This window comes from Vicia villosa, linkage group LG4 (assembly GCF_029867415.1).
Source record: "Vicia villosa cultivar HV-30 ecotype Madison, WI linkage group LG4, Vvil1.0, whole genome shotgun sequence".
NCBI lineage: Eukaryota > Viridiplantae > Streptophyta > Magnoliopsida > Fabales > Fabaceae > Vicia > Vicia villosa.
Genome location: NC_081183.1, coordinates 61782453 through 61803619, shown reverse-complemented (window position 1 = coordinate 61803619; position 21167 = coordinate 61782453). Strand labels below are relative to the sequence as shown.

The following is a 21167-nucleotide window of genomic DNA, read 5'->3' as shown; positions in this document are numbered from 1 at the left end:
CACCATACCAAGCACGCTGATGTGTAACGCAAGTGTGGAAGTGCCCCCTACGGCCCTCACAAGCACATCGCAATGGTAGCTCAGGTGTGTAGAACATACCGAGAACGCTGATGTGTAACGCAAGTGTGGAAGTGCCCCCTACGGCCCTCACAAGCACATCGCAACGGTATCAAGTGTTCTATGCGATTTACCCCCTAATAGTATAGGCCTACTCCGATTCAAGCATATACACACGTCACCGAGATCACACAGCACGGTGTCAGCCATCACACAGGCAATCACATCCGAATGTTCAACCGGAACAAACGGAAAACAATGCATAATCATACATAACATTACATGTGATTTATAACTCATCCCACATGCATATCAATGTCATAACCATGGTGTAATCATGCATTTAATCATCATAGAAACACATATTTAATTAAACAATTCCATGATAATTCTCAATTCAAAACAAGAGACATTCAGTTCCCAATTCGGAACAAAACTGCACTCAAGAGGGAAAAGTATAAATTCTGCATCAGACCAGTTCGTTATGCGAACTGCCAGCGAAGCCCCGATTCGCTACAGCGAGCAGTAGCGAGCCCCAGCGAATAAATCAAATCAACTCCCAGACTTATTCGCTACTCGTTCGCTGCAGCGAACCATTCGCTACAGCGAACCAAAGTTCGCTACAACGAAGTTCTCTGCACAGGGAAAAATCATAACTTCTATAGTACTCCTATACTTCCTTAAATAAGATCAAGGGTCCAAATACTCAGGTTAGAACCATATTATACAGCCTAATAACCAAGGTAAACATTTTGTCCTAAGTTCCACACAAGGTGAGCATCTTATAGACATAATCTTAAGGCTAAAAGTGCTTATTCCAATATTATACAACACCTAATCCTATGCCATAATTTATATCTGCATCAAAAGCATGTTATCTAGGAAATTCCATATAAAAAACTGGAAGACCTTTCCAACGCTTCTGACGGCGCTCCGTTTCGAGTTGTAGAACTCAAGATATGGCCGTTTAAGTGAAACACAAAAGTGCAGTCTGCAGACATTCGCTGCAGCGAACACAGAGTTCGCTGTAGCGAACCTGACAGTGCAGAACACGAATTTTGAGTTCTAACATCCATTCTTTGCATCCCAATCCATCCCAAATCAAACCCTAACATGTACCAACATACCAGGACATGCAAGAACGTCTAAAGAACACATTTTGTACTAATTGATCAAGCATGCAACAACAATCATCCAAACACTGACACATTCAGGCATGATCTCACTAACCCATTCAACATGTAGTTAATACCCATTCCTACCCAAGTTCTATCTAATGGAACTCACCTGACTTAAATGGAGATTAGAAAGGCAAGCTTGCTGCATCAGAGCTCCCATCATAGCCATAGCTCCTCTTCCATCATCACCAAATCCGTAACACACCCTTATTCACTTTCAGCAATAATGCTCCATGTTCAAACATGTTTTTCTCCATGATCAAGAACATGCAAGAGGCGATCCATATATGCAAATTGTAGAGAAATTCGTAAGCTTTCCAATGGGACCAGAATCAGCTCAATCGGAGTTACGAGCGGAGAGTTATTACCTGATTAGTGAAGGCTGTACCATAGTTGCGAAAATGGAGGATGAAGATGATGAACATGAGTCTTCCTCTTCTCTCCCATGCTTCTAAGCTTCTCATTTCCTTTTCCAATTCTGATCCTTTCAGCCAAACAAACCCTTATAATGATATACTTTTTCTTTGGACCAATTTGCCCTTTAACTAAGCCATATTTACCAATATGCCACATGGTTCCTTTCTAACTAAATCCACTAGCTCTTCTTATAAGCAAATTCTTACATTGATACGGAATAGGACCAGACGTGCATTCTAATTTCCAATTATCCAATTAAATGATAATTACTAGTGTCGGCAAATCGGGGTATTACATGAAGAGATGGATAATCAAACGGCGTTGATAAATATCAAATAATACAAACATTGGAATATGATGTCCACTTACTGCACGTTTATAAATAGGATCAGGCTTTAAATGCCTAGCATCATTCCACAAAACCTCCGTATCTGAACTAGCACGAATCACAAACTGATCGCGGGCCTTAGCATCAGTAAGCCATTGTTGAAGATTTTCCTGTGAGAGAAATGAAGGCCATAGATAATCAGTACTGAGAAAATCCTAGTAGATCTCAAATCAAAGATGTCAGAAATTATGACACAACAAGTAAACCAATCATAGGTGGAACTCAACCAGGAGTGGAGTCCATGAAAAAACATGCAATTACCTTAATTTAATTACTATCAAAACAAAAGAAAAACAGAACCAAGTTGTAAGCAAGTTGGTGCCAATATATTTTGAGTAAAAAAATTTAACAAATAGCCTCCCATATTCCTAATATTATAGTATCAAACTGTCGTAACTCTCCCAAAACTAAACTAAACTAATCATATAACTACAAATAACAATAAATTTACAAAAGCAAAAACTAAAGCAAAACAACAAATGATACAAAGATGTAAAAAATGTAATTCTATGATCATTACCCCTGGGGCATATTCCTTTCTCGGAGGAGGAGCCCACTCATCCGGCACTCTCATAAACCGGTCAAAATCATCAAACATGCTAACAGTAAATATGTGAGAATGATCCAATTTGTATCCCTGGGCCTTCTCTTTCGCAAGCTCAGCTTCCTAAAATAACCATCCAAGTTAACCACGTCAAATCAAATTGGAACAATCTCCACCCAATACAACCAGAACATTTTACTTAACCTAAAAAAACAGGACATTTACCTGAGGAGTATTGTACTCAATGAAGCAGTAACCAACTGTCTTTTCAGTGACAGGATCAACAGGCATCCAGAAGCCATCATCCTTAATAACACCCATCTGATTAAAAATCTTCCTAATAACACCTTCAAGCTTCGCAAATTTCTCCTTCGTAACAACAGGAGTATTATCCACTACTATAATGTTGCCAAAGCCAGTATCAAACTCGAGATTCTCCTCTTGAAAAACCTCTTCATCATCACTACATCGCACACCGCAAACAGTGTGCAAACATTAGAATCAGTAATTTAACATTGCTTCCTAGGGTTTAATTTACAAAAAATAGAGAAGTATAAAAATATACATACCTCAATATGCCACAGTCTTCACCGTGTGGGAGATGAATGGAATCGAGATCAATAGTAGACAAATCAATTCCGAGAGACGCCGCTTTGTCTTCAATCTCTTTCATAGCTAAAACATCCGCCATGATTGCGGTGGCAAGTATATTATCGTTGAGCTAAATTTCTTACACTGTGATTAAAACCCTAAACACGAGAGATATAAGAATGAGAATCGAATAGAAATAACAACAGATACACATACATCGGTACAGATCTGTAGAATATATACGATAATGAGAGGATTGAGATACTCACAGTTTGCGGCGGTTTCGTTCATACGGTGATGGAGGCGCTGCGTGCAATTTCCGACGAGCTTTTGGTTTTCACGGCGAAAGGAGATGAGTGGGAGAAAGCGTGAAACGGCAGTAGCTGATAAGTTTTGTTGTTTTAGGCTTTTGAAGATTCTTAAAAGAGAAACTGGATTGGGCTTGTCTTTTTTTATTTTAAATAATCCGATTTTAATTGTTGTAATCACCAAAATAATGAAAATAAATAAGCAGTGTAAGTTTGATTTGCTAAAATAACAAGAGACTAGTGTGTATACCCGTGCGAGGCACGGCTTAAAATTACTTGTTCTAAAAAAAATTGTTTTATAATTATTTACGATTTACAAATGAATCTATGATAACATTATAATCTATTTTTGTGAAATATGTATTTCAATTGAAATATGTACCACAATTGAATTGATTTTTCCAAGCTTTCTATTTTTTTTTCATTATTTTTGATAGATAGCTGAGACACACTTTTTATTCATTTGTCCAATTGAGATAGACTTTTTATTTATGTTTCAGAAACTGGTAAACTGATAGTAGAATTGGAATACTTTTATTGGAAAAATGACATACCTTAAGAAGAGAATGATAATGTTCAATTATCCAAGATGCTTACAATATTCCAGGGGCTATTATTATAAGCTCTGACGGGTAATAATTAATTCATCAAACCATTAACATTTTCATCTTTTATAATAGATATGTGAAATGTTTATCAATCGTTCTAGTACATCATTTTTAAATCATTAGACATTTTCATCTTTTATAACTATTGACTCCTCAAACAATTGATTATCAAACTGATTTTCCATATCATTATTCTCTAAACAAAAAATATATAACAATTGATTACTAATATGATTCATTTCACCTACTTGATTTAATTTTATAAGTGTCAAAGGTTATAAAAAATTAATGGCAATAAAGCATGTTGAATTCAGTGTAATTGTTCCAATTATATTAAGTCATCACTCCCTTTAAAAAACTTACAACTATTATATTATAAATTGAAATTCCATTTAAATCCTACATCATGAGTTAGACTAAATCATAAATTATTTAATGAATAATAAATTTTTAGCATATTGCAATAGAAAGAAACTAAATCATGAATTATTCTCTACATAATAAATTTTCAATAACCTACTGAAATATGACATTCGCATTATAATCAATCAACACCAACATTTGGATAGAGTGAAAACAAAACAATTTCCTCCTTTAGAATGTGTCTGTCAAAAGATAAATCATTAAAAGAACAAAGCAAGTAAAATTATATGATTTCTCAATTAAATAAGGTTTAATTAAGCATAAGAAACAAAACCAATTGAGGATAGAATAATTATAAAGTTAAGCAAAAATAGAAATAACAACAGATACACATACATCGGTACAGATCTGTAGAATATATACGATAATGAGAGGATTGAGATACTCACAGTTTGCGGCGGTTTCGTTCGTACGGTGATGGAGGCGTTGCGTGCAATTTCCGACGAGCTTTTGGTTTTCACTGCGAAAGGAGATGAGTGGGAGAAAGCGTGAAACGGCAGTAGCTGATAAGTTTTGTTGTTTTAGGCTTTTGAAGATTTTTAAAAGAGAAACTGGATTGGGCTTGTCTTTTTTTATTTTAAATAATCCGATTTTAATTGTTGTAATCACCAAAATAATGAAAATAAATAAGCAGTGTAAGTTTGATTTTCTAAAATAACAAGAGACTAGTGTGTATACCCGTGCGAGGCACGGCTTAAAATTACTTGTTCTAAAAAAATTGTTTTATAATTATTTACGATTTACAAATGAATCTATGGTAACATTATAATCTATTTTTGTGAAATATGTATTTCAATTGAAATATGTACCACAATTGAATTGATTTTTCCAAGCTTTCTATTTTTTTTCCATTATTTTTGATAGATAGCTGAGACACACTTTTTATTCATTTGTCCAATTGAGATAGACTTTTTATTTATGTTTCAGAAACTGGTAAACTGATAGTAGAATTGGAATACTTTTATTGGAAAAATGACATACCTTAAGAAGAGAATGATAATGTTCAATTATCCAAGATGCTTACAATATTCCAGGGGCTATTATTATAAGCTCTGACGGGTAATAATTAATTCATCAAACCATTAACATTTTCATCTTTTATAATAGATATGTGAAATGTTTATCAATCGTTCTAGTACATCATTTTTAAATCATTAGACATTTTCATCTTTTATAACTATTGACTCCTCAAACAATTGATTATCAAACTGATTTTCCATATCATTATTCTCTAAACAAAAAATATATAACAATTGATTACTAATATGATTCATTTCACCTACTTGATTTAATTTTATAAGTGTCAAAGGTTATAAAAAATTAATGGCAATAAAGCATGTTGAATTCAGTGTAATTGTTCCAATTATATTAAGTCATCACTCCCTTTAAAAAACTTACAACTATTATATTATAAATTGAAATTCCATTTAAATCCTACATCATGAGTTAGACTAAATCATAAATTATTTAATGAATAATAAATTTTTAGCATATTGCAATAGAAAGAAACTAAATCATGAATTATTCTCTACATAATAAATTTTCAATAACCTACTGAAATATGACATTCGCATTATAATCAATCAACACCAACATTTGGATAGAGTGAAAACAAAACAATTTCCTCCTTTAGAATGTGTCTGTCAAAAGATAAATCATTAAAAGAACAAAGCAAGTAAAATTATATGATTTCTCAATTAAATAAGGTTTAATTAAGCATAAGAAACAAAACCAATTGAGGATAGAATAATTATAAAGTTAAGCAAAAATAGAAATAACAACAGATACACATACATCGGTACAGATCTGTAGAATATATACGATAATGAGAGGATTGAGATACTCACAGTTTGCGGCGGTTTCGTTCATACGGTGATGGAGGCGCTGCGTGCAATTTCCGACGAGCTTTTGGTTTTCACGGCGAAAGGAGATGAGTGGGAGAAAGCGTGAAACGGCAGTAGCTGATAAGTTTTGTTGTTTTAGGCTTTTGAAGATTCTTAAAAGAGAAACTCGATTGGGCTTGTCTTTTTTTATTTTAAATAATCCGATTTTAATTGTTGTAATCACAAAAATAAAGAAAATAAATAAGTGTGGATTTGATTTGCTAAAAAAACAAGCGATTAGACAAGACAGCATACTCTGTTATGCAAAAATATATAAGAAGGGACGTGACAAAAATATAAATTTGTGTTCCTTAATAAATTATGGGACAATTTTTTTTTCTCAAACACATATTATTAAAAAATATTAAAATAATATTTTTAATATTTTTATTTAATATTTTAATGTGTAAATATAATATTAATATTTTATTTTATTTATTAATAAAAAATATTATAATAAAATTATATCATTTTTGTCTGCATACACTTATCAAAATAAATTAGAATAAACAAAATTATATTTTTATTGTTTTTATTATTTAATATTTTAATCTATAAATATAAATATTTTATATATTAATAAAAAATATTATGGTAAAAATTATATTATTTAATACATAAATATATTAAATAAAATAGATAAAAAATTGCCAAACGCGATACAATATAAAAACTACTTTATATCCAATACTTTTTATTTTGCAAATTAAACACATCCATAATCTTTTATAATAAGAAGAAAAATTTATCTATACTAATATATATAGTATGCTTTATATTTTATTTTCGTAAAATGTATAAAATTGATATTAGTCTTAGTTTCGTGCGAGAATATACACAAATAATTTTATTTTAAGATAGATTTTATCTTAAAATATATAGGATTAAAATATTTAGTTGTTTATTTATTTTTTAAAATTAAATCAGGTTTTGAATTTTTTTTTGGTTTTTTTTTATCTAATAGTTGTATTAAGTCATAATAATATAGTAAGATAAAATAACTTTTATTATTATCTAAAATATTTTTATTTTAGCCACTTTTACATTTACGATCTCAAGGTTTCTAAAGGAGACTTGTTGGTAGATATACTACTAGTAATTCTAATTCACATAATTCTAGCTTTAAGTAATAAACACGAGTTTGTTTTTTTTTTTTTTACTTTTAAAAAATAAAGAATCGTTAGCATAAGTTATAAGAGTGATAAAAATTGTTCGGTTGAGTGTATTTGTTTTAACCGCACACTAGGACAAGTTAAAGGTTTAGCTTTGCACCTTTTAATGTAACTATCTCATCTCGCTCTATTTGTTTATGGGTTTTTACGGACACGGATATTAACATAAATTTAGTAGTATTTTTAAGCATAAAAAAGTACAATGCTTTCGGGTCCGCCCCTACCCTCATTTTTAGTGTGGGGCGATTAAGATTTTATGAATGCACCCTCAATTATGCTTAACAAAGATTTTAAGATTTTGTTGTGCCGGCCTAAATAGCACGGACATGTGTGTTTGTCACCCATATTTAATTGGCAGAAGAGTGATGATTAATACAAGAGGTTCTGCAAAAGACAAGTACACCGCATCAGCCACATGTTTTGCTAGATAGTCAGCACAAACATTTCCCTCCCTAAAAGTATGAAATATTTGAACTCGTCATTCCCTGAAGAGTAACTCTTTAATATTGTAAAGAATTGCGGCATAGTGATGTCAATCATTAATAGGCTCTGAGATAAATTTGATAGCAGAGTTGGAGTGAGAATAACACATCATGTTTTTGATTTCAAGCTCCTAGACCTTACACAAACCATGATGTAACACTATCAGCTCATCATGAAGAATGTTGGAATAATCAATATTACCCACAAAATCGTGAACACAAGCATCATCATCATTTTGAATCAATCCACCAAAATCTAAGAGACCGGGATTACCAAGGTTACTGCTGTCAACATTCAAAATTATATTATTACTTTTTTATGCATTCAATGTGATCGTGATTGTTGAATGAGACATATTATGCTTAAACAAACATTTATCTAGTTAATTAGCATAATTAAATATGATGAGTTTCAAAGTAAGGGAAGATACAATTTCATTCGCAAGGCACAGTTTGTTTCTAGTGCACCACAACCACCAACAAGCTGACAAAAAGATAGAGTCATCTGTTAGGTGTCAAAATGTGTTATTAGGAGTATAGTTATTGGTACTTTTCGATTCAATTTTATCGTAAATTCTTGTATTAACCCTTGTCTATATGTAAAAAATCGTATATTTAGTTAATCAAGCAAATAGTTATTAATTAATTAGTTTTTGTCTAAATTTGTAGGTTTAAACTTGTGGATTGAAGCTTAAACATTGGAAAAGCTTAGAGAAGGATTTCAAGCAATTTAGAAGAGAAGTTTTGGGCTTCAGGTCGCGCTTAGCGCAGTCTGCGATATTTTGTTTCCTCTATAAATAGAGGTCTTGAGATATTTTGAGTAGTTAACACATTTTAGAGCTTAAGACAAATATATTTCAATGTAGCATCAAGAAATCGAAGAATTGGAGCATCAATCGTCGAGAAATCTTCATTGATACTTGATCATCTTCCCATGTTTTTCTTTCTTTTGATTATTATGTTACTTGTGTAAACTTGTTGAGATGTTTTGTGTTTGGAACTTAATTCATAACCATATTGTGGAAGCAATTGAATTTTAATCTCTGGGCGTGCATCGGTTGAGTATGAGCCATACATTTTGTTGTGTTGACCTTGTCTAAAAGTTCATCCTGTTTTCTTGTTGAGTTTATCTTTGTTTGAGGACAAACAAAAAAGCAAGTTGGGGAGAGTTGTTGGGTATCAAAATATGTTAATATGTATTATAGTTAGTGGTAATATTTCATCAATCTTTGTGGAAACGATGATTAAAAAGTACTCCAAATTTACTTATAACACCATCGTGGATATCATGTCTAATTCAATCATATAAATTATCCTTTTGGAAGAATAGTGGGTCCAATGAACCAATAAATTTCCAAAAGCAAGTAGCAAATTCACAATCTCTCAATCAGTGTTGAGTCATATGATTACATCTAGGATATATATTTGTTTGGAGCATACCACGATGAAACAATATCAATCTCATAAGAAAGGAATTATGTAAAGTCGTCCATAGGACTGTTAGAACATAGTTTGGTTCTACATCTTCGAAAGAGTTTTGATGATAACAAACACATAAATTTATATAAGAACAAATATGCACTCTAATTCTATGTTTTTCTTTGCAGAAGTTCTGAAGTAGGTAACAATGATTTCTCAGAAGCAGAAGGTTGCATTGAGATAAGCTTATAAGAATAAGATGTTCTGAACAATGATTTCTCAGAAGCAGAATACTGCATTAAGAGATGTTTACAAGAATATGAAGTTCTGAGATACCAAAGGATGTTTACAAGAATAAGAAGTTCTGAAGACGAACAAGCTAGTCTCAAACTCTGAACGCTTCAAGCACCGAAGCTGCAACTAATGCTCTGAAGATCACAAGATCGAAATAACGTTACAAAATCAAAGCACGATCATCATTGTAACGACTGGGAATTATATTCAATGGACAAGATCTCTATTTTTGGAAAAAGCTTTAATTTAATTCACTATCCTTCCAAAACAAGCAAACATGTCTCTCAACGGATCAAAAAGCTCACTTTATATAAAGGAGACACGATTGAAGAATTGAGCAACAACAATCACACACGAATTCACTAGAGCTCTATAATTTTCTATTATATTAGTCATATCTTATTTTTATGCTAGAAAATTGTGTAAAATTCACAGTTGTGATATAGATTATTAGAAGCAAATTCTTAGACACACCAAAGTTGTAAAGTGTTATAAAGTTGCCTTGAGATCACCGGAGTGTGGTGGTTCTTGAAAAGACTTAAACAATTGTTTAAGTGGTTAAGCTGCCTTGAGATCATCGGAGTGTGGCGGTTCTTGAGAAGACTTAAACAGTTGTTTATGTGGTTGTAATCAAAAGTTTTGATTTAGTGGATTAAGACCTCGTAAGAGAGAGGCAAAATCACCTTGGTCGGGTGGTCTGGAGTAGTTTGAGTTCAAATGAACTAGGATAACCAATCGTGTACTTTGTTTTTAATTTGTTTAAAAACCCAATCCACCCCCCTTATTGTGTTGTTCGTTTCTTCAAGGACGGATTTCACCTTATTAGGAGTAGAAATATATCACACCCACTTCCAAGAGTTATTTCTTATTGTATTTTGAACAAATTAAAATTTGTTGAATCTGTTATAACCATCTCAAGCAAGGTAGATACCATCTAAATTTCCTTTCAAAGTTAACTGATCAGTCACCAGAAAATTCAAACAAACGGATAACACTTTCAGGAAGTCACAAGCTGAAATTCTGGAACTTATAACAGATGTCAAGACAAATGTCCTAACAACACACAATGTCAAGATAGATGTTATAACATATGTTGACTTACAGCACACCTATAAAAACTGAAAATAAATGACAAAATGATAAATAACACAATAAATTATAAATCTAGTTCAGCGCAAACAACACCTAGTATATGGGCTACCAAGCCAATAATGAAGACCACTATCAACAGTATTAGTTCAAAGCTAAACCCCTATTTACAACTTCTCGCCTAATCATTATCCAACGCTACTTCTGCCTAGAAGTCGACATCTAGACTTGAGAAATTGTCACCCCACTTCCAATCACCGCAGTGATAAAATAGCCAAACACCTTGTGACCAAGGGAACCCAAGTAGAAAGATTACACTTTCCAATAAATAAAATACTCAGGTAAGCATCCTGACTAAGAACGATAATTAATCTTTCTTAAAAGCTTTGATAAAGAACAACATTCAACTTTCTTCCATAAAAGCTTCAAGAGTGAGAACACACGTTCACCTCAACGTATTAGAGGATACATGAGTGTCACAAATAAACAGAAAACACGAAGAACTTTAAGAACTCCCAAAACAACAATTCTTATTGCTCCCACGGTTTTCCTTATAAGAAAGCTAACAAACTAGGTTTTCCAAGTTTTCTTTTTATATATATTTGCATAATGGGCTTGGTCTTCAATTTGAATTCAATCTTCTTTTTTCTGAGATAGCTGCAAGATCTTTTTACAAATTAGGAACAAATAAAAATAATATCAAATCTAAGGTTTCCAAAAGAAATCTCAAGGATTCTTTTTCTAAAAACAGACACTAATATGACCAATCAGCATTTCTCCTAACCATCCCTTGATTGCATGTGCCTCTAACGATTGACTGAATATGCCAACATAAAAAACATGGAACTAATCTCCCCCTTTGACAAATTTTGGCTAAAACAACCAAAGCACAGTTAGGTCCTGAAGATAACCCACATTTACATGGTAGCATGTAAATTTAAACACAAACTGCAAAGATATATCAGAGATTCCACAACAGTTACACATAAGCTCTTTGGAGCTTGTAGATACATTCAGGTTTATTACTCCTCGTGTCATACAGAACTAGTACTTCCCCTCAAAAAGAAACCATGACAAACATGAACTACTCAAGTTCACACATCAAATGCATATGCAGCAAAAGATTTTTAAACAGCCTCACAATCAGCAGGATGTCAAAACATCTTGCACACATTTGTGATCAGAAATATATCTTATAATATACTAATTCCATCTTATAATAATATTCTTAGTCTCTTGTCATTTTATGTAATAGTATAGTTTATTTGGAGTTAAGAAAGTTCATATGTTATTAAGGGAGTTATCGAAGTTCATATCCTAGCATTACGGGTACTCATAATATGTTGGATTATAGTTCTTTTATGTCTTTTGAAATTTATTGTTTACCTGTATGACAGTAGTTGTTATTCGTGTAGTAATATGATGTGTCTTATATACTTTATTTTTTGTTTTCTATTTTTGACTACACAATGCAACTTTAGTTCAAAAACAATTTAAGTTTACTAATGAAATCATATTTTTATTTTGGATTCAATTTTTTTCTATAAAAAAATGTCATCTTAAATCGATGGGCGTACCTTACCAGAATCCGTACGTATGCACGAGTTTGTTACTAGTATTAATTAAAAAAAAAAACAAGAAATGAATAATGTTTAGAGGAAAAATAGAATGCTATGAACAAACAAAAGGTATGTCTATATATTCGTACAGAATAAGTTGGGTTAATCCATAAATGAACCATTAAAACTTATCATAACCAAGAATGTTAGAAACAAAGCTGGTTAACGTTCTGCCTTAAACTTAGACAAGCTTTTCACTTATTTCATCAATAGATTAACCGAAGTCATTCGAAATTAGAAATGCCATGCATTTCTTATTCATAAATAACTAGCTAAATGATACTAAGAAATATGAAAGTAAATTATGATTTATGAGCAAGGTTATATGACAGGTTTTGAATCAACCTACTCAAAGGTTGCTACAAAATTTCAAATTACATTACAATAATTGTACAATGATACAAAGAACTCGGACGTGGAGTAAATGAAGATGCATCAGCCCACTCATCTAAGAAAAATCTAGGGCTAGAAGCTATCAATCAGTTTTACCAACCAGAATCGAAAGAAGGAAAAAAACTATCAATCAATCTTCGTTGAAGTAAGAAACTTCTTTGTGATATCAGATTTCAACTTGCACCCAAAAGTATGTGTTTTTATAACTATGCTGTCAATGTCTTCCTCCTTCTTTTCATAAACGTAGAAAGCTATAAATGCTAAGGTAAGTCCTGAAACCAAGACAAGAAACAAACTAGTATCATTCTCATCCAAGCATTGTGAATTCAAATAAAACAAACAACATGAGACAGAAAAGGGGAGAGTACCTATAGTATACAAGTTATGAAGTGAAAATGCTCCCAGGAAGCTAAGAATGAGCATAGAGAAAACAACCTATTGATCACAAGGGAGAGATGTGTCACTCTATATGTAAGATTGACTACATATAAAATTTTGATGCAAGAGATTTTTGTGCATACCTTGAAGAACAACACCGAATTATTCCCTTCTGCAATAGATTTTAAAGCACTCACAGCAAAATTCCAAGATGAGGCTACTCTGAGAGCAATTCGATTTGACCTATCTTCTGATAAGTGAAACCATGATGGGGGCATTTTCTCAATAGTGTACCCCAATCTGAACAAGCATAAAATGCAACTAAAGTTAGAATTTGTAGATTTTGAGAGACAGATTATTTCCTAAATAAGGAATTACTCTGCACAATCAATTACATTTTTACTCTGCAACATAAAAGGTTAATTGACAATCTGGTAAACTCATTGGTAGACAGTTTACTTACATTTTTGCAGGAAAAATGCCATGAACGAATAAACCGATTGATGAGTAAATTAGAAGCTTTGCAAGAGCAGTAATGAAGGTATTCTCAGATGCAATGAAGTTGACATATATTGCTATCAAGACTAACAATGTGGTGAAAGTTTGCTTTTTATCCTTCCAAAGTAAAGTGCCTGCAACTGCAAATTGTAGATCAATTAAAACTACTAGATAAATAAATGAAAACTGTAATACAACTCTTAGCATTAGCTAGTTACACTGATGAGTTTGTATAGTAAGTAGAAGATGCCAAAGTTGAATACATAAATAAGTGATCCCAGGTAAAAAAGTTTAGGAATGATAATGGATTTCGTTAGAAATACCAGCTCCAGAATCTGAACTTTAAGAGTTCCAATTGCTTCAGTCTTCCTAGTGACTGTCCGTCAAAAATATACATGTTTTATTACAATTTTAAAATTTAAAATGCAATGCTACATAACAAGATAAGATATATGGAATCCTAAACTTCAACTTCCTTATGTTATATCTGCAATTTTAACCTAATATTTATCTTGGAATATGTCTTTCACACGTCTGAAATCTGCAATTTTAACCTATTAAGAGTTTCAAAGCCACTCGGCCTTCCAATAAAATAATCGAAGAGAAGTAGCCATGTGTCTACTTTACAACGGCAAAATCAAAACAAAAATGGCAATTCCAGATATCACAAACAAAGATGTTAGAGGAGTATCGTCGATTATTCATACCTCTTCCACTTCCAAGATAGACAGAAGCTTTGGAGGGACCTTCTCTTTTAGACGTAACTTGATTTTCAGCCCTCAAATGTAGGTATGATTCAATTGTCATCCGCAAGCCTTCCTGCAAGATAAAGTATAATCCCTTAATTACATGTGAAGAACACCGTGCAAAAAGTAGGGTTGACATATATACTCAGTGCAATAGACGTAATGCAAGAACCTTTGTTCCCATAAACATCATACATTTTAGAATCATGTCCCATACTTGATTTCTGAAACATGTTTAGATGAGTCTTAACTCCAAATTATCAGTAGTTTTGTGTTATTGAAATTAGTGAGCATCTCATTATTTTTTTCAAAGCAAGAACAACAATATAATCACATGGTTCGTGCATGAAATTAGCAACATCAGACTTCGATGAAATTTCTAATCAACTTTTATGATTGTCACCATTTGAGCATCTCAATAAAGTTCAGAAGCAGAAATGTAGGGAGTTAAAACGGCACAAATACTTTTCTGAAACGTCACAGAACCTGTAGAGTTACAACGGGTACATAGCCAAGGCGATCCTTTGCTTTTGAGCTATCGTAAGATCTGGTGCAAGATAAGAGCCTTATTCTTGACGGGGTTAGCTGAGGAACCTTCATCCCATATGGGCCAAGAAGCCTATATATCAACTCCACCAAATGTGCAATTGGCATGACAACAAATGCAGGGATCTTTATTCTTGGCCTGCAAGTTACATATCTCAGATAACAAAGGAAAGATACTGACCGAACAACACCATAAATCAATAGTTAAATTTGTATTTGTTTATTTGGAAGAAAAACCAGAAACGCATTCCTTATCCCTCAAAAAAATAATGTAAATGAGTGTTTGTTTATAATAGAAAACCAATATTCTCATGGGTATAAGAAATAACTGTTAAGTGTGAGTTAGGATAAAAAACACAATCAAGTGCTTATATTAATTAAGGATGCATTTGGATAAATAAACAACTTAATTAAGAATGTATTGAATAAGTGCTTCTTATATAAGGATTTATGTATAAGCTATTTCTAAAATCAAAGTGTGAATATAGTTAAATTATTTTCATATAGCAGTTGTAAACTATAAGTCACCCTGGAGGGCTTATTGAATTAAGTTAAAAACAGCTTAAAAGATATCATATGCTATTTTTAGAAGTTCCCTCAAACACTTACACAGTTGTTAATGCCATAAGATAAATCCAAATTAGCTATCAATTGAAGAAAAAGAAAGATCTAAAGGTTAACAATAAAAAAGAAATCACCTTTGATATCCAAGACCTTCCAAAATCAGAGACATGAATTCCCAAAACTTTATAGGTTCCATATTTGTGATGAAGTATGCCTACATAACAAATACTTATCAGCATGACAAGACAACACACTAAAGTAATTGCTAGGTTTACTAAACTTAATATGCAAAGCTGATCATCGGGGAAAAAAAGTTTAGCTAGCAAGTATTTGCCAACGAATATGTTTTTCATGTTTCCTCATTTGTCCAAATAAAAATATTCTACTTTTCGACATATTAGCATCATTCAATAAAGAGGGTATACCACTGAAGAATAAACAATGATTCATTGAAGAGCTTCGCTGTCCAAAACTTATTTTATATGTCTATTAACTTTCCCTTAAACACACAACTAGAACATTACTAAAAAAAGTAATATGGTACCTGTCCTGCAGCTTTTTCGGAAATGCTCCCCTCTGAAGCTAAAGCTCGATCAGCACATATATGGCCGTGCGCCACATTTTCAACATATGTGAAATCATATACATTATTGCCATCACCAATAATGAACTGGTAAGATTATAATATAAATCATCAATGAAAGGTTTAAGAAAGTTTCTGCTAATAAGTTGTTACACAAACACATTGGTCCCCCAACAAGTTTTTCCATATCCCTCTTCTTAATATCATTAAGAAAAAACAACAATTTTGTTATCAATCTAGTCCAATTTTGTTCTTGTGGTTAATTTTATATTCAATAAAACATATCTAGAATATCCTAATAAAAATGAAATTTCCATGACTGTTTGGTTAGTTATTTAAGCAATAAAAGACGTCAAACATTTACCAAAAGAACGAACAACAACATTTACCTTGGATTTCCCCGCCCTGGCAGCATCAACCAATGACGGTACCAAGAGTTTATCACCAGGTCCAAAAATACTGCTAGGGCGTATGCAGCAAGTTAGTAGTCCACCAGTCCCGTTAGCCTTAATAACCAACGCCTCACCCTCCGCTTTAGTTGCCGAGTAATGATTGTTATGCTGGAAACAACAATAGGATTCAAATCAAGATTCCAGACCATAACAAACATTTCAAATCTACTTCCATCCCAATTGCTATATTCCATCATTATCATTATAATATATGTATAATATAAAACCTCTGTCCATCCATCTCAAGTTCCAATCCAAGTCAAAAAAGAACTGAGAGTTGAAAATAATAGTAGGTAGAGTATATACCTTAGGTGGATAAGGCAATGATTCATTTCCATTATGAACTGCGTTAACACCGTCAAAAACAACACTAGGAGAACTAGTATAAATGAGTCTCTTCACTTTTAACTCCACACACGCTTCAATAACATTCTTTGTTCCTTCAACAAGAACCGTTAACCATCTAAGTTAGATCGAAAACAACAATTGTTAACACAACAATAGAATATCCATGTTTTACAGTTTTTACCTTCAACACTAATTGAATAATGTAACTGATAATTATTAATAGAAGAGTTCGGAGCAGCCATGTGAAACACAGATTCAACTCCTTCAAACGCTGCATCGATTAAAAACAAATTAACAATGATAATTATCAAGCAATCTATGTAATCTATGTAGAAAATTGTTTTGAAGATACCTTTCAAGAGTTGAGCCTTATTGCGAAGATCGACGGAGACGTATTGAGCACGACCGGAGTGTAGAGCTTGACCGAGAAGGCCTAATTGTTCAGAGGGTTCGAGTTCAATGGTGGGTCCCAAATCGGCGATGCGTACGCAGTAGGTGTTTAATCGGATTAGCATTTCCACTAAATGTCGTGCGGCAAAGCCGCGGCCTCCGGTGACCACACACCACGCCTCATCCGCCGCCATCGATTGGAATATTGTTGGTCAGTTATGGATCCGGAAGTCGTAGAGAAGAATGAGTAGAAAGAGAGAGTGAAACAAAAACAGATCCAGTGAGAAATTTAGCTCGTGGAGTTCGTGGCAGTTAAGTGAGAAGGAAGGGAAAAATCACTGATTTGATTTTTGATTAAATTGTAGGAAGCCCGTGATTTTTAATTAAATAGTAGGAAACCCGCACGGGTCTGGCGGAACTTCACATTACATTACATGTATCTAATTATGACTTGAAAAGTTCTTTTATTTATATATATATATATATATATATATATATATATATATATATATATATATATATATATATATATATATAATCAAAATGCAACCCAAACTTAGTCATGTTAATTCCAAAAACTTAATATATTTATAACAAATAATGGGTAACATTAATATATTTATAACTTATAATCATTTATCAAATTTTAATTCACGTGTTAGGAATATCAAACATAATATAAGTTATTATGTCGTTCATAAATATTCACATAATCTCAATTATATATTAATAATATGTACCAACTTCATATTTATAATAAGCCGTATAATTATTTTTATAACTTCAATTTTATAAAACAGTAACAAAAGAAATAGCTAAAAGATAGACATTAAAATGATAAATCAATAATTGGTATTTCATAGATACGTTCACATCTACCCGTCTATTATTTTTATAAATTCAATTTTATAAAACAATAACAAAAGAAATAGTTAAAATATAGACATTAAAATGATCTGTCAATAAGTGTATCTCATAGATACTTTCACATCTACCCGTCAATTCAGATGAGTTAAGAAACCACATTTGAATCCAAACTAGTTAATTCTTAAAAAATTTAAACCTAATTAAGATATTAGCTCATTTTCCCAAATATAAAAGGTATGACAGCTCCCATCAAATGCTTAAAAGTTTCTACATTTAATGCATATTATTATAATATAACAAATATAATTTATAAGTTTAAAAAAAAATTTAATTAAAAAATTAGACGTAGTTAGAGAATAAAATTTATTAAACCTATTTGAGATATTAGCTCATTTTTTCAAACCTAAAATGTATGACAGCTCACGTCAAAATGATCTGTCAATAATTGTATCTCATAGATACTTTCGCATCTACCCGTCAATGCAAAGTATCTACCCGTCAATTCAGATGAGTTAAGAAACCCCATTTGAATCCAAATAAATTAATTCTAAAAAAACATTTAAACCTATTTAAGATATTAGCCTATTTTCCCAAATATAAAATGTATGACAACTCCCGTCAAATGTTTGAAAGTTTATACATTTAATGCATATTATTATAATATAAAAAAAATATAATTTATAAGTTTAAAAAAATATAATTTTAATTAAGAAATTAGACATAGTTAGAGAATAAAATTTAATAAACCTATTTGAGATATTAGCTCATTTTTTCAAACCTAAAATGTATGACAGCTCCCGTCAAAATGATCTGTCAATAACTGTATCTCATAGATACTTTCACATCTACCCGTCAATTAAGATGAGTTAAGAAATCACAGTTGAATCCAAATGAGTTAATTCTAAAAAAAATTTAAACCTATTTAAGATATTAGCCCATTTTCCCAAATATAAAATGCATGACAGCTCCCGTCAAATGCTTAAAAGTTTCTACATTTAATGCATATTATTATAATATAAAAAATATTATTTATAAGTTTAAAAAAATATTATTTTAATTAAGAAATTAAACATAGTTAGAGAATAAAATTTATTAAACCTATTTAAGATATTAGCTCATTTTTTAAACGTAAAATGTATGACAACTCGCGTCAAATGCTTAAAAATTTCTATGTTTAATGTATTATTATAATTAATGTATTTTATTTTTTACATTTTTATATAGAGTCAAAACTTATTTTTGATGCGGTGATAAAACTTTATATTATGTGTACTAATTAAATAAAATGATAATATATAATTGTAAAAATGTAAAAAGAATGACAATTTTCTATTTTTCATAATAAATTTATGTATGTTTCTATCATAATTGTGTCATGTTCTTTTATCATATACAAATATTTATAACACTTTTTAGTATAAATGATAATTTTATCATAGAAAAAACTAACATTTTTTAATAAATTAAAATTTTAATATAATTTATTATATTTTAATAGTAGTTTTAATTATAGTTAATGTATTACTAAATTTTAAAAAGAAAAACTTAAATAAAACTTTAGTAAATGACTAAAATATTTATTTTAGTAATAAAGCATAAAATATTTATTTTTTGTTGGATAATACTCTTTCTAATTAAATGTAAATTTACTATCAACATCTTTTACGATTAAACACAATAATTGGAAGATTTTAAAATTAAATTAATATATTATTTAATTGTAAGATTTTAATTAATAAACACAATATTTGAGATATTAGCCCATTTTCCCAAACCTAAAATGTAAATGCTTAAGGGTAAGTTTGATTTGCAAAATATGAAGTACTGGACAGAACAGTACAAAATAACTTTTTGTATTGTACTGTGTTGGATGGTTACTAGACTGGACAACTATTTTCTCGATTTTGCTTGATATGTCTATGCATCAGACAAAATAATATAATTTCTAATATAATATTATTTATTGATATATAAAATATAATATTTATGAATGAAAATATTAAATAATAAGGAGGAAAAAAGATGAAGAAATAACTTTTTTACTCTACTTTGTTTAATATGTTTATGTAGCAGACAAAATAATATAATTTCTTATATAATTTTTTTTATTAATATTTTCTAATCAAAATATTAAATAATTAGAAGAGAAGAAAAATAATTAATTGAGATTTTTTTCTCTACTTTATTTGATATGTCAATGAACCGAATAAAAATAGTATAATTTTTATTATAACATTTTTTTGATATATAACATATAACATATTATATTTATGAATTAAAATATTAAATAATAAGAAAGAATAAAAATTAATTTTTTGATATTTTTGTTGATAATTAGTGTTTGGGACAAAAAGTTGTCCCATGATTTAGTGGGGGGCAAGAAACTATGGTTTTGTCCAGTACCTTGCCATATTTTTTGTCCAGTACCATAATTAGTTTCTGCATCAAACAGAGTACAAAAAAAGTTGTTATGTCCAGTACCTCGTTTTTTAGCAAATAAAACGCGCCCTAAAAATTTCTACATTTAATGTATATTATCATACTAAATTATAATCCTATCACTTATTTTCCCATTAATTAAAACGCGCCCATTAAAAATTTCTACATTTAATGTATATTATCATACTAAATTATAATCCTATCACTTATTATCATACTAATTACCTCCAAAACTAATTTAACTATTAATTAATTAATTAATAATTATAATAATATTAAATTGAAACTAACAATAAAAATCCTATTAAATTAATATTAATAATATACTAAATATTAACCTACCAACTCCACTAACCCATTTCTGATAAACACTTAAATAATAATTAAAACACCTTTTATTATTAATCATTAATTATAATAATATTAAATTGAAACTAACAATAAAAATCCTATTAAATTTATAATATACTAAAGCGTAATGTTAACGAGTG

General features: G+C 30.8%; 2 protein-coding genes across 4 annotated transcripts; both read right to left on the bottom strand.

The window, feature by feature from the left end:
* Positions 1 to 1024: 1024 nt before the first annotated feature.
* On the bottom strand, positions 1025 to 13083 carry LOC131597276 (eukaryotic translation initiation factor 3 subunit B-like). The gene is made up of 7 exons (XM_058869983.1): positions 12966 to 13083; positions 3154 to 3333; positions 2810 to 3047; positions 2561 to 2707; positions 1999 to 2150; positions 1345 to 1441; positions 1025 to 1165 (listed from the first exon to the last, which is right to left on the bottom strand). The coding sequence occupies exons 2-7, from the start codon at positions 3273 to 3275 to the stop codon at positions 1025 to 1027; spliced, it is 897 nt and encodes a 298-aa protein (XP_058725966.1). The 5' UTR covers positions 3276 to 3333; positions 12966 to 13083.
* On the bottom strand, positions 12793 to 17751 carry LOC131594855 (3beta-hydroxysteroid-dehydrogenase/decarboxylase-like). 3 transcript variants are annotated; one of them, XM_058867061.1, is made up of 12 exons: positions 17333 to 17751; positions 17162 to 17251; positions 16939 to 17072; positions 16570 to 16740; positions 16142 to 16267; positions 15732 to 15811; positions 14974 to 15172; positions 14449 to 14560; positions 13707 to 13881; positions 13387 to 13543; positions 13234 to 13300; positions 12793 to 13137 (listed from the first exon to the last, which is right to left on the bottom strand). In XM_058867061.1, the coding sequence occupies exons 1-12, from the start codon at positions 17562 to 17564 to the stop codon at positions 12992 to 12994; spliced, it is 1689 nt and encodes a 562-aa protein (XP_058723044.1). In that variant the 5' UTR covers positions 17565 to 17751; the 3' UTR covers positions 12793 to 12991. The 3 variants fall into 3 exon arrangements, with proteins under 3 accessions (XP_058723044.1, XP_058723043.1, XP_058723045.1); XM_058867060.1 differs by having other exon boundaries at positions 12793 to 13300; XM_058867062.1 differs by lacking the exons at positions 12793 to 13137; positions 13234 to 13300; positions 13387 to 13543 and having other exon boundaries at positions 13703 to 13881; positions 14488 to 14560.
* Positions 17752 to 21167: the final 3416 nt, after the last annotated feature.

What these genes read in the sequence shown, in the direction of transcription:
- LOC131597276 (XM_058869983.1), bottom strand. Translation starts at nt 3,275, where the DNA reads ATGGCGGATGTTTTAGCTATGAAAGAGATTGAAGACAAAGCGGCGTCT. An exon ending in AGTGGACATCATATTCCAAT is followed by an intron (nt 1,442 to 1,998) that starts GTTTGTATTATT and finishes AAAGTGAATAAG; the next exon opens with GGTGTGTTACGGATTTGGTG. An exon ending in CTAATCTCCATTTAAGTCAG is followed by an intron (nt 1,166 to 1,344) that starts GTGAGTTCCATT and finishes GGTACATGTTAG; the next exon opens with GGTTTGATTTGGGATGGATT.
- LOC131594855 (XM_058867060.1), bottom strand. Translation starts at nt 17,564, where the DNA reads ATGGCGGCGGATGAGGCGTGGTGTGTGGTCACCGGAGGCCGCGGCTTT. An exon ending in TTATTCAATTAGTGTTGAAG is followed by an intron (nt 17,073 to 17,161) that starts GTAAAAACTGTA and finishes TTCTTGTTGAAG; the next exon opens with GAACAAAGAATGTTATTGAA. An exon ending in CCAGGGCGGGGAAATCCAAG is followed by an intron (nt 16,268 to 16,569) that starts GTAAATGTTGTT and finishes TAATCTTACCAG; the next exon opens with TTCATTATTGGTGATGGCAA.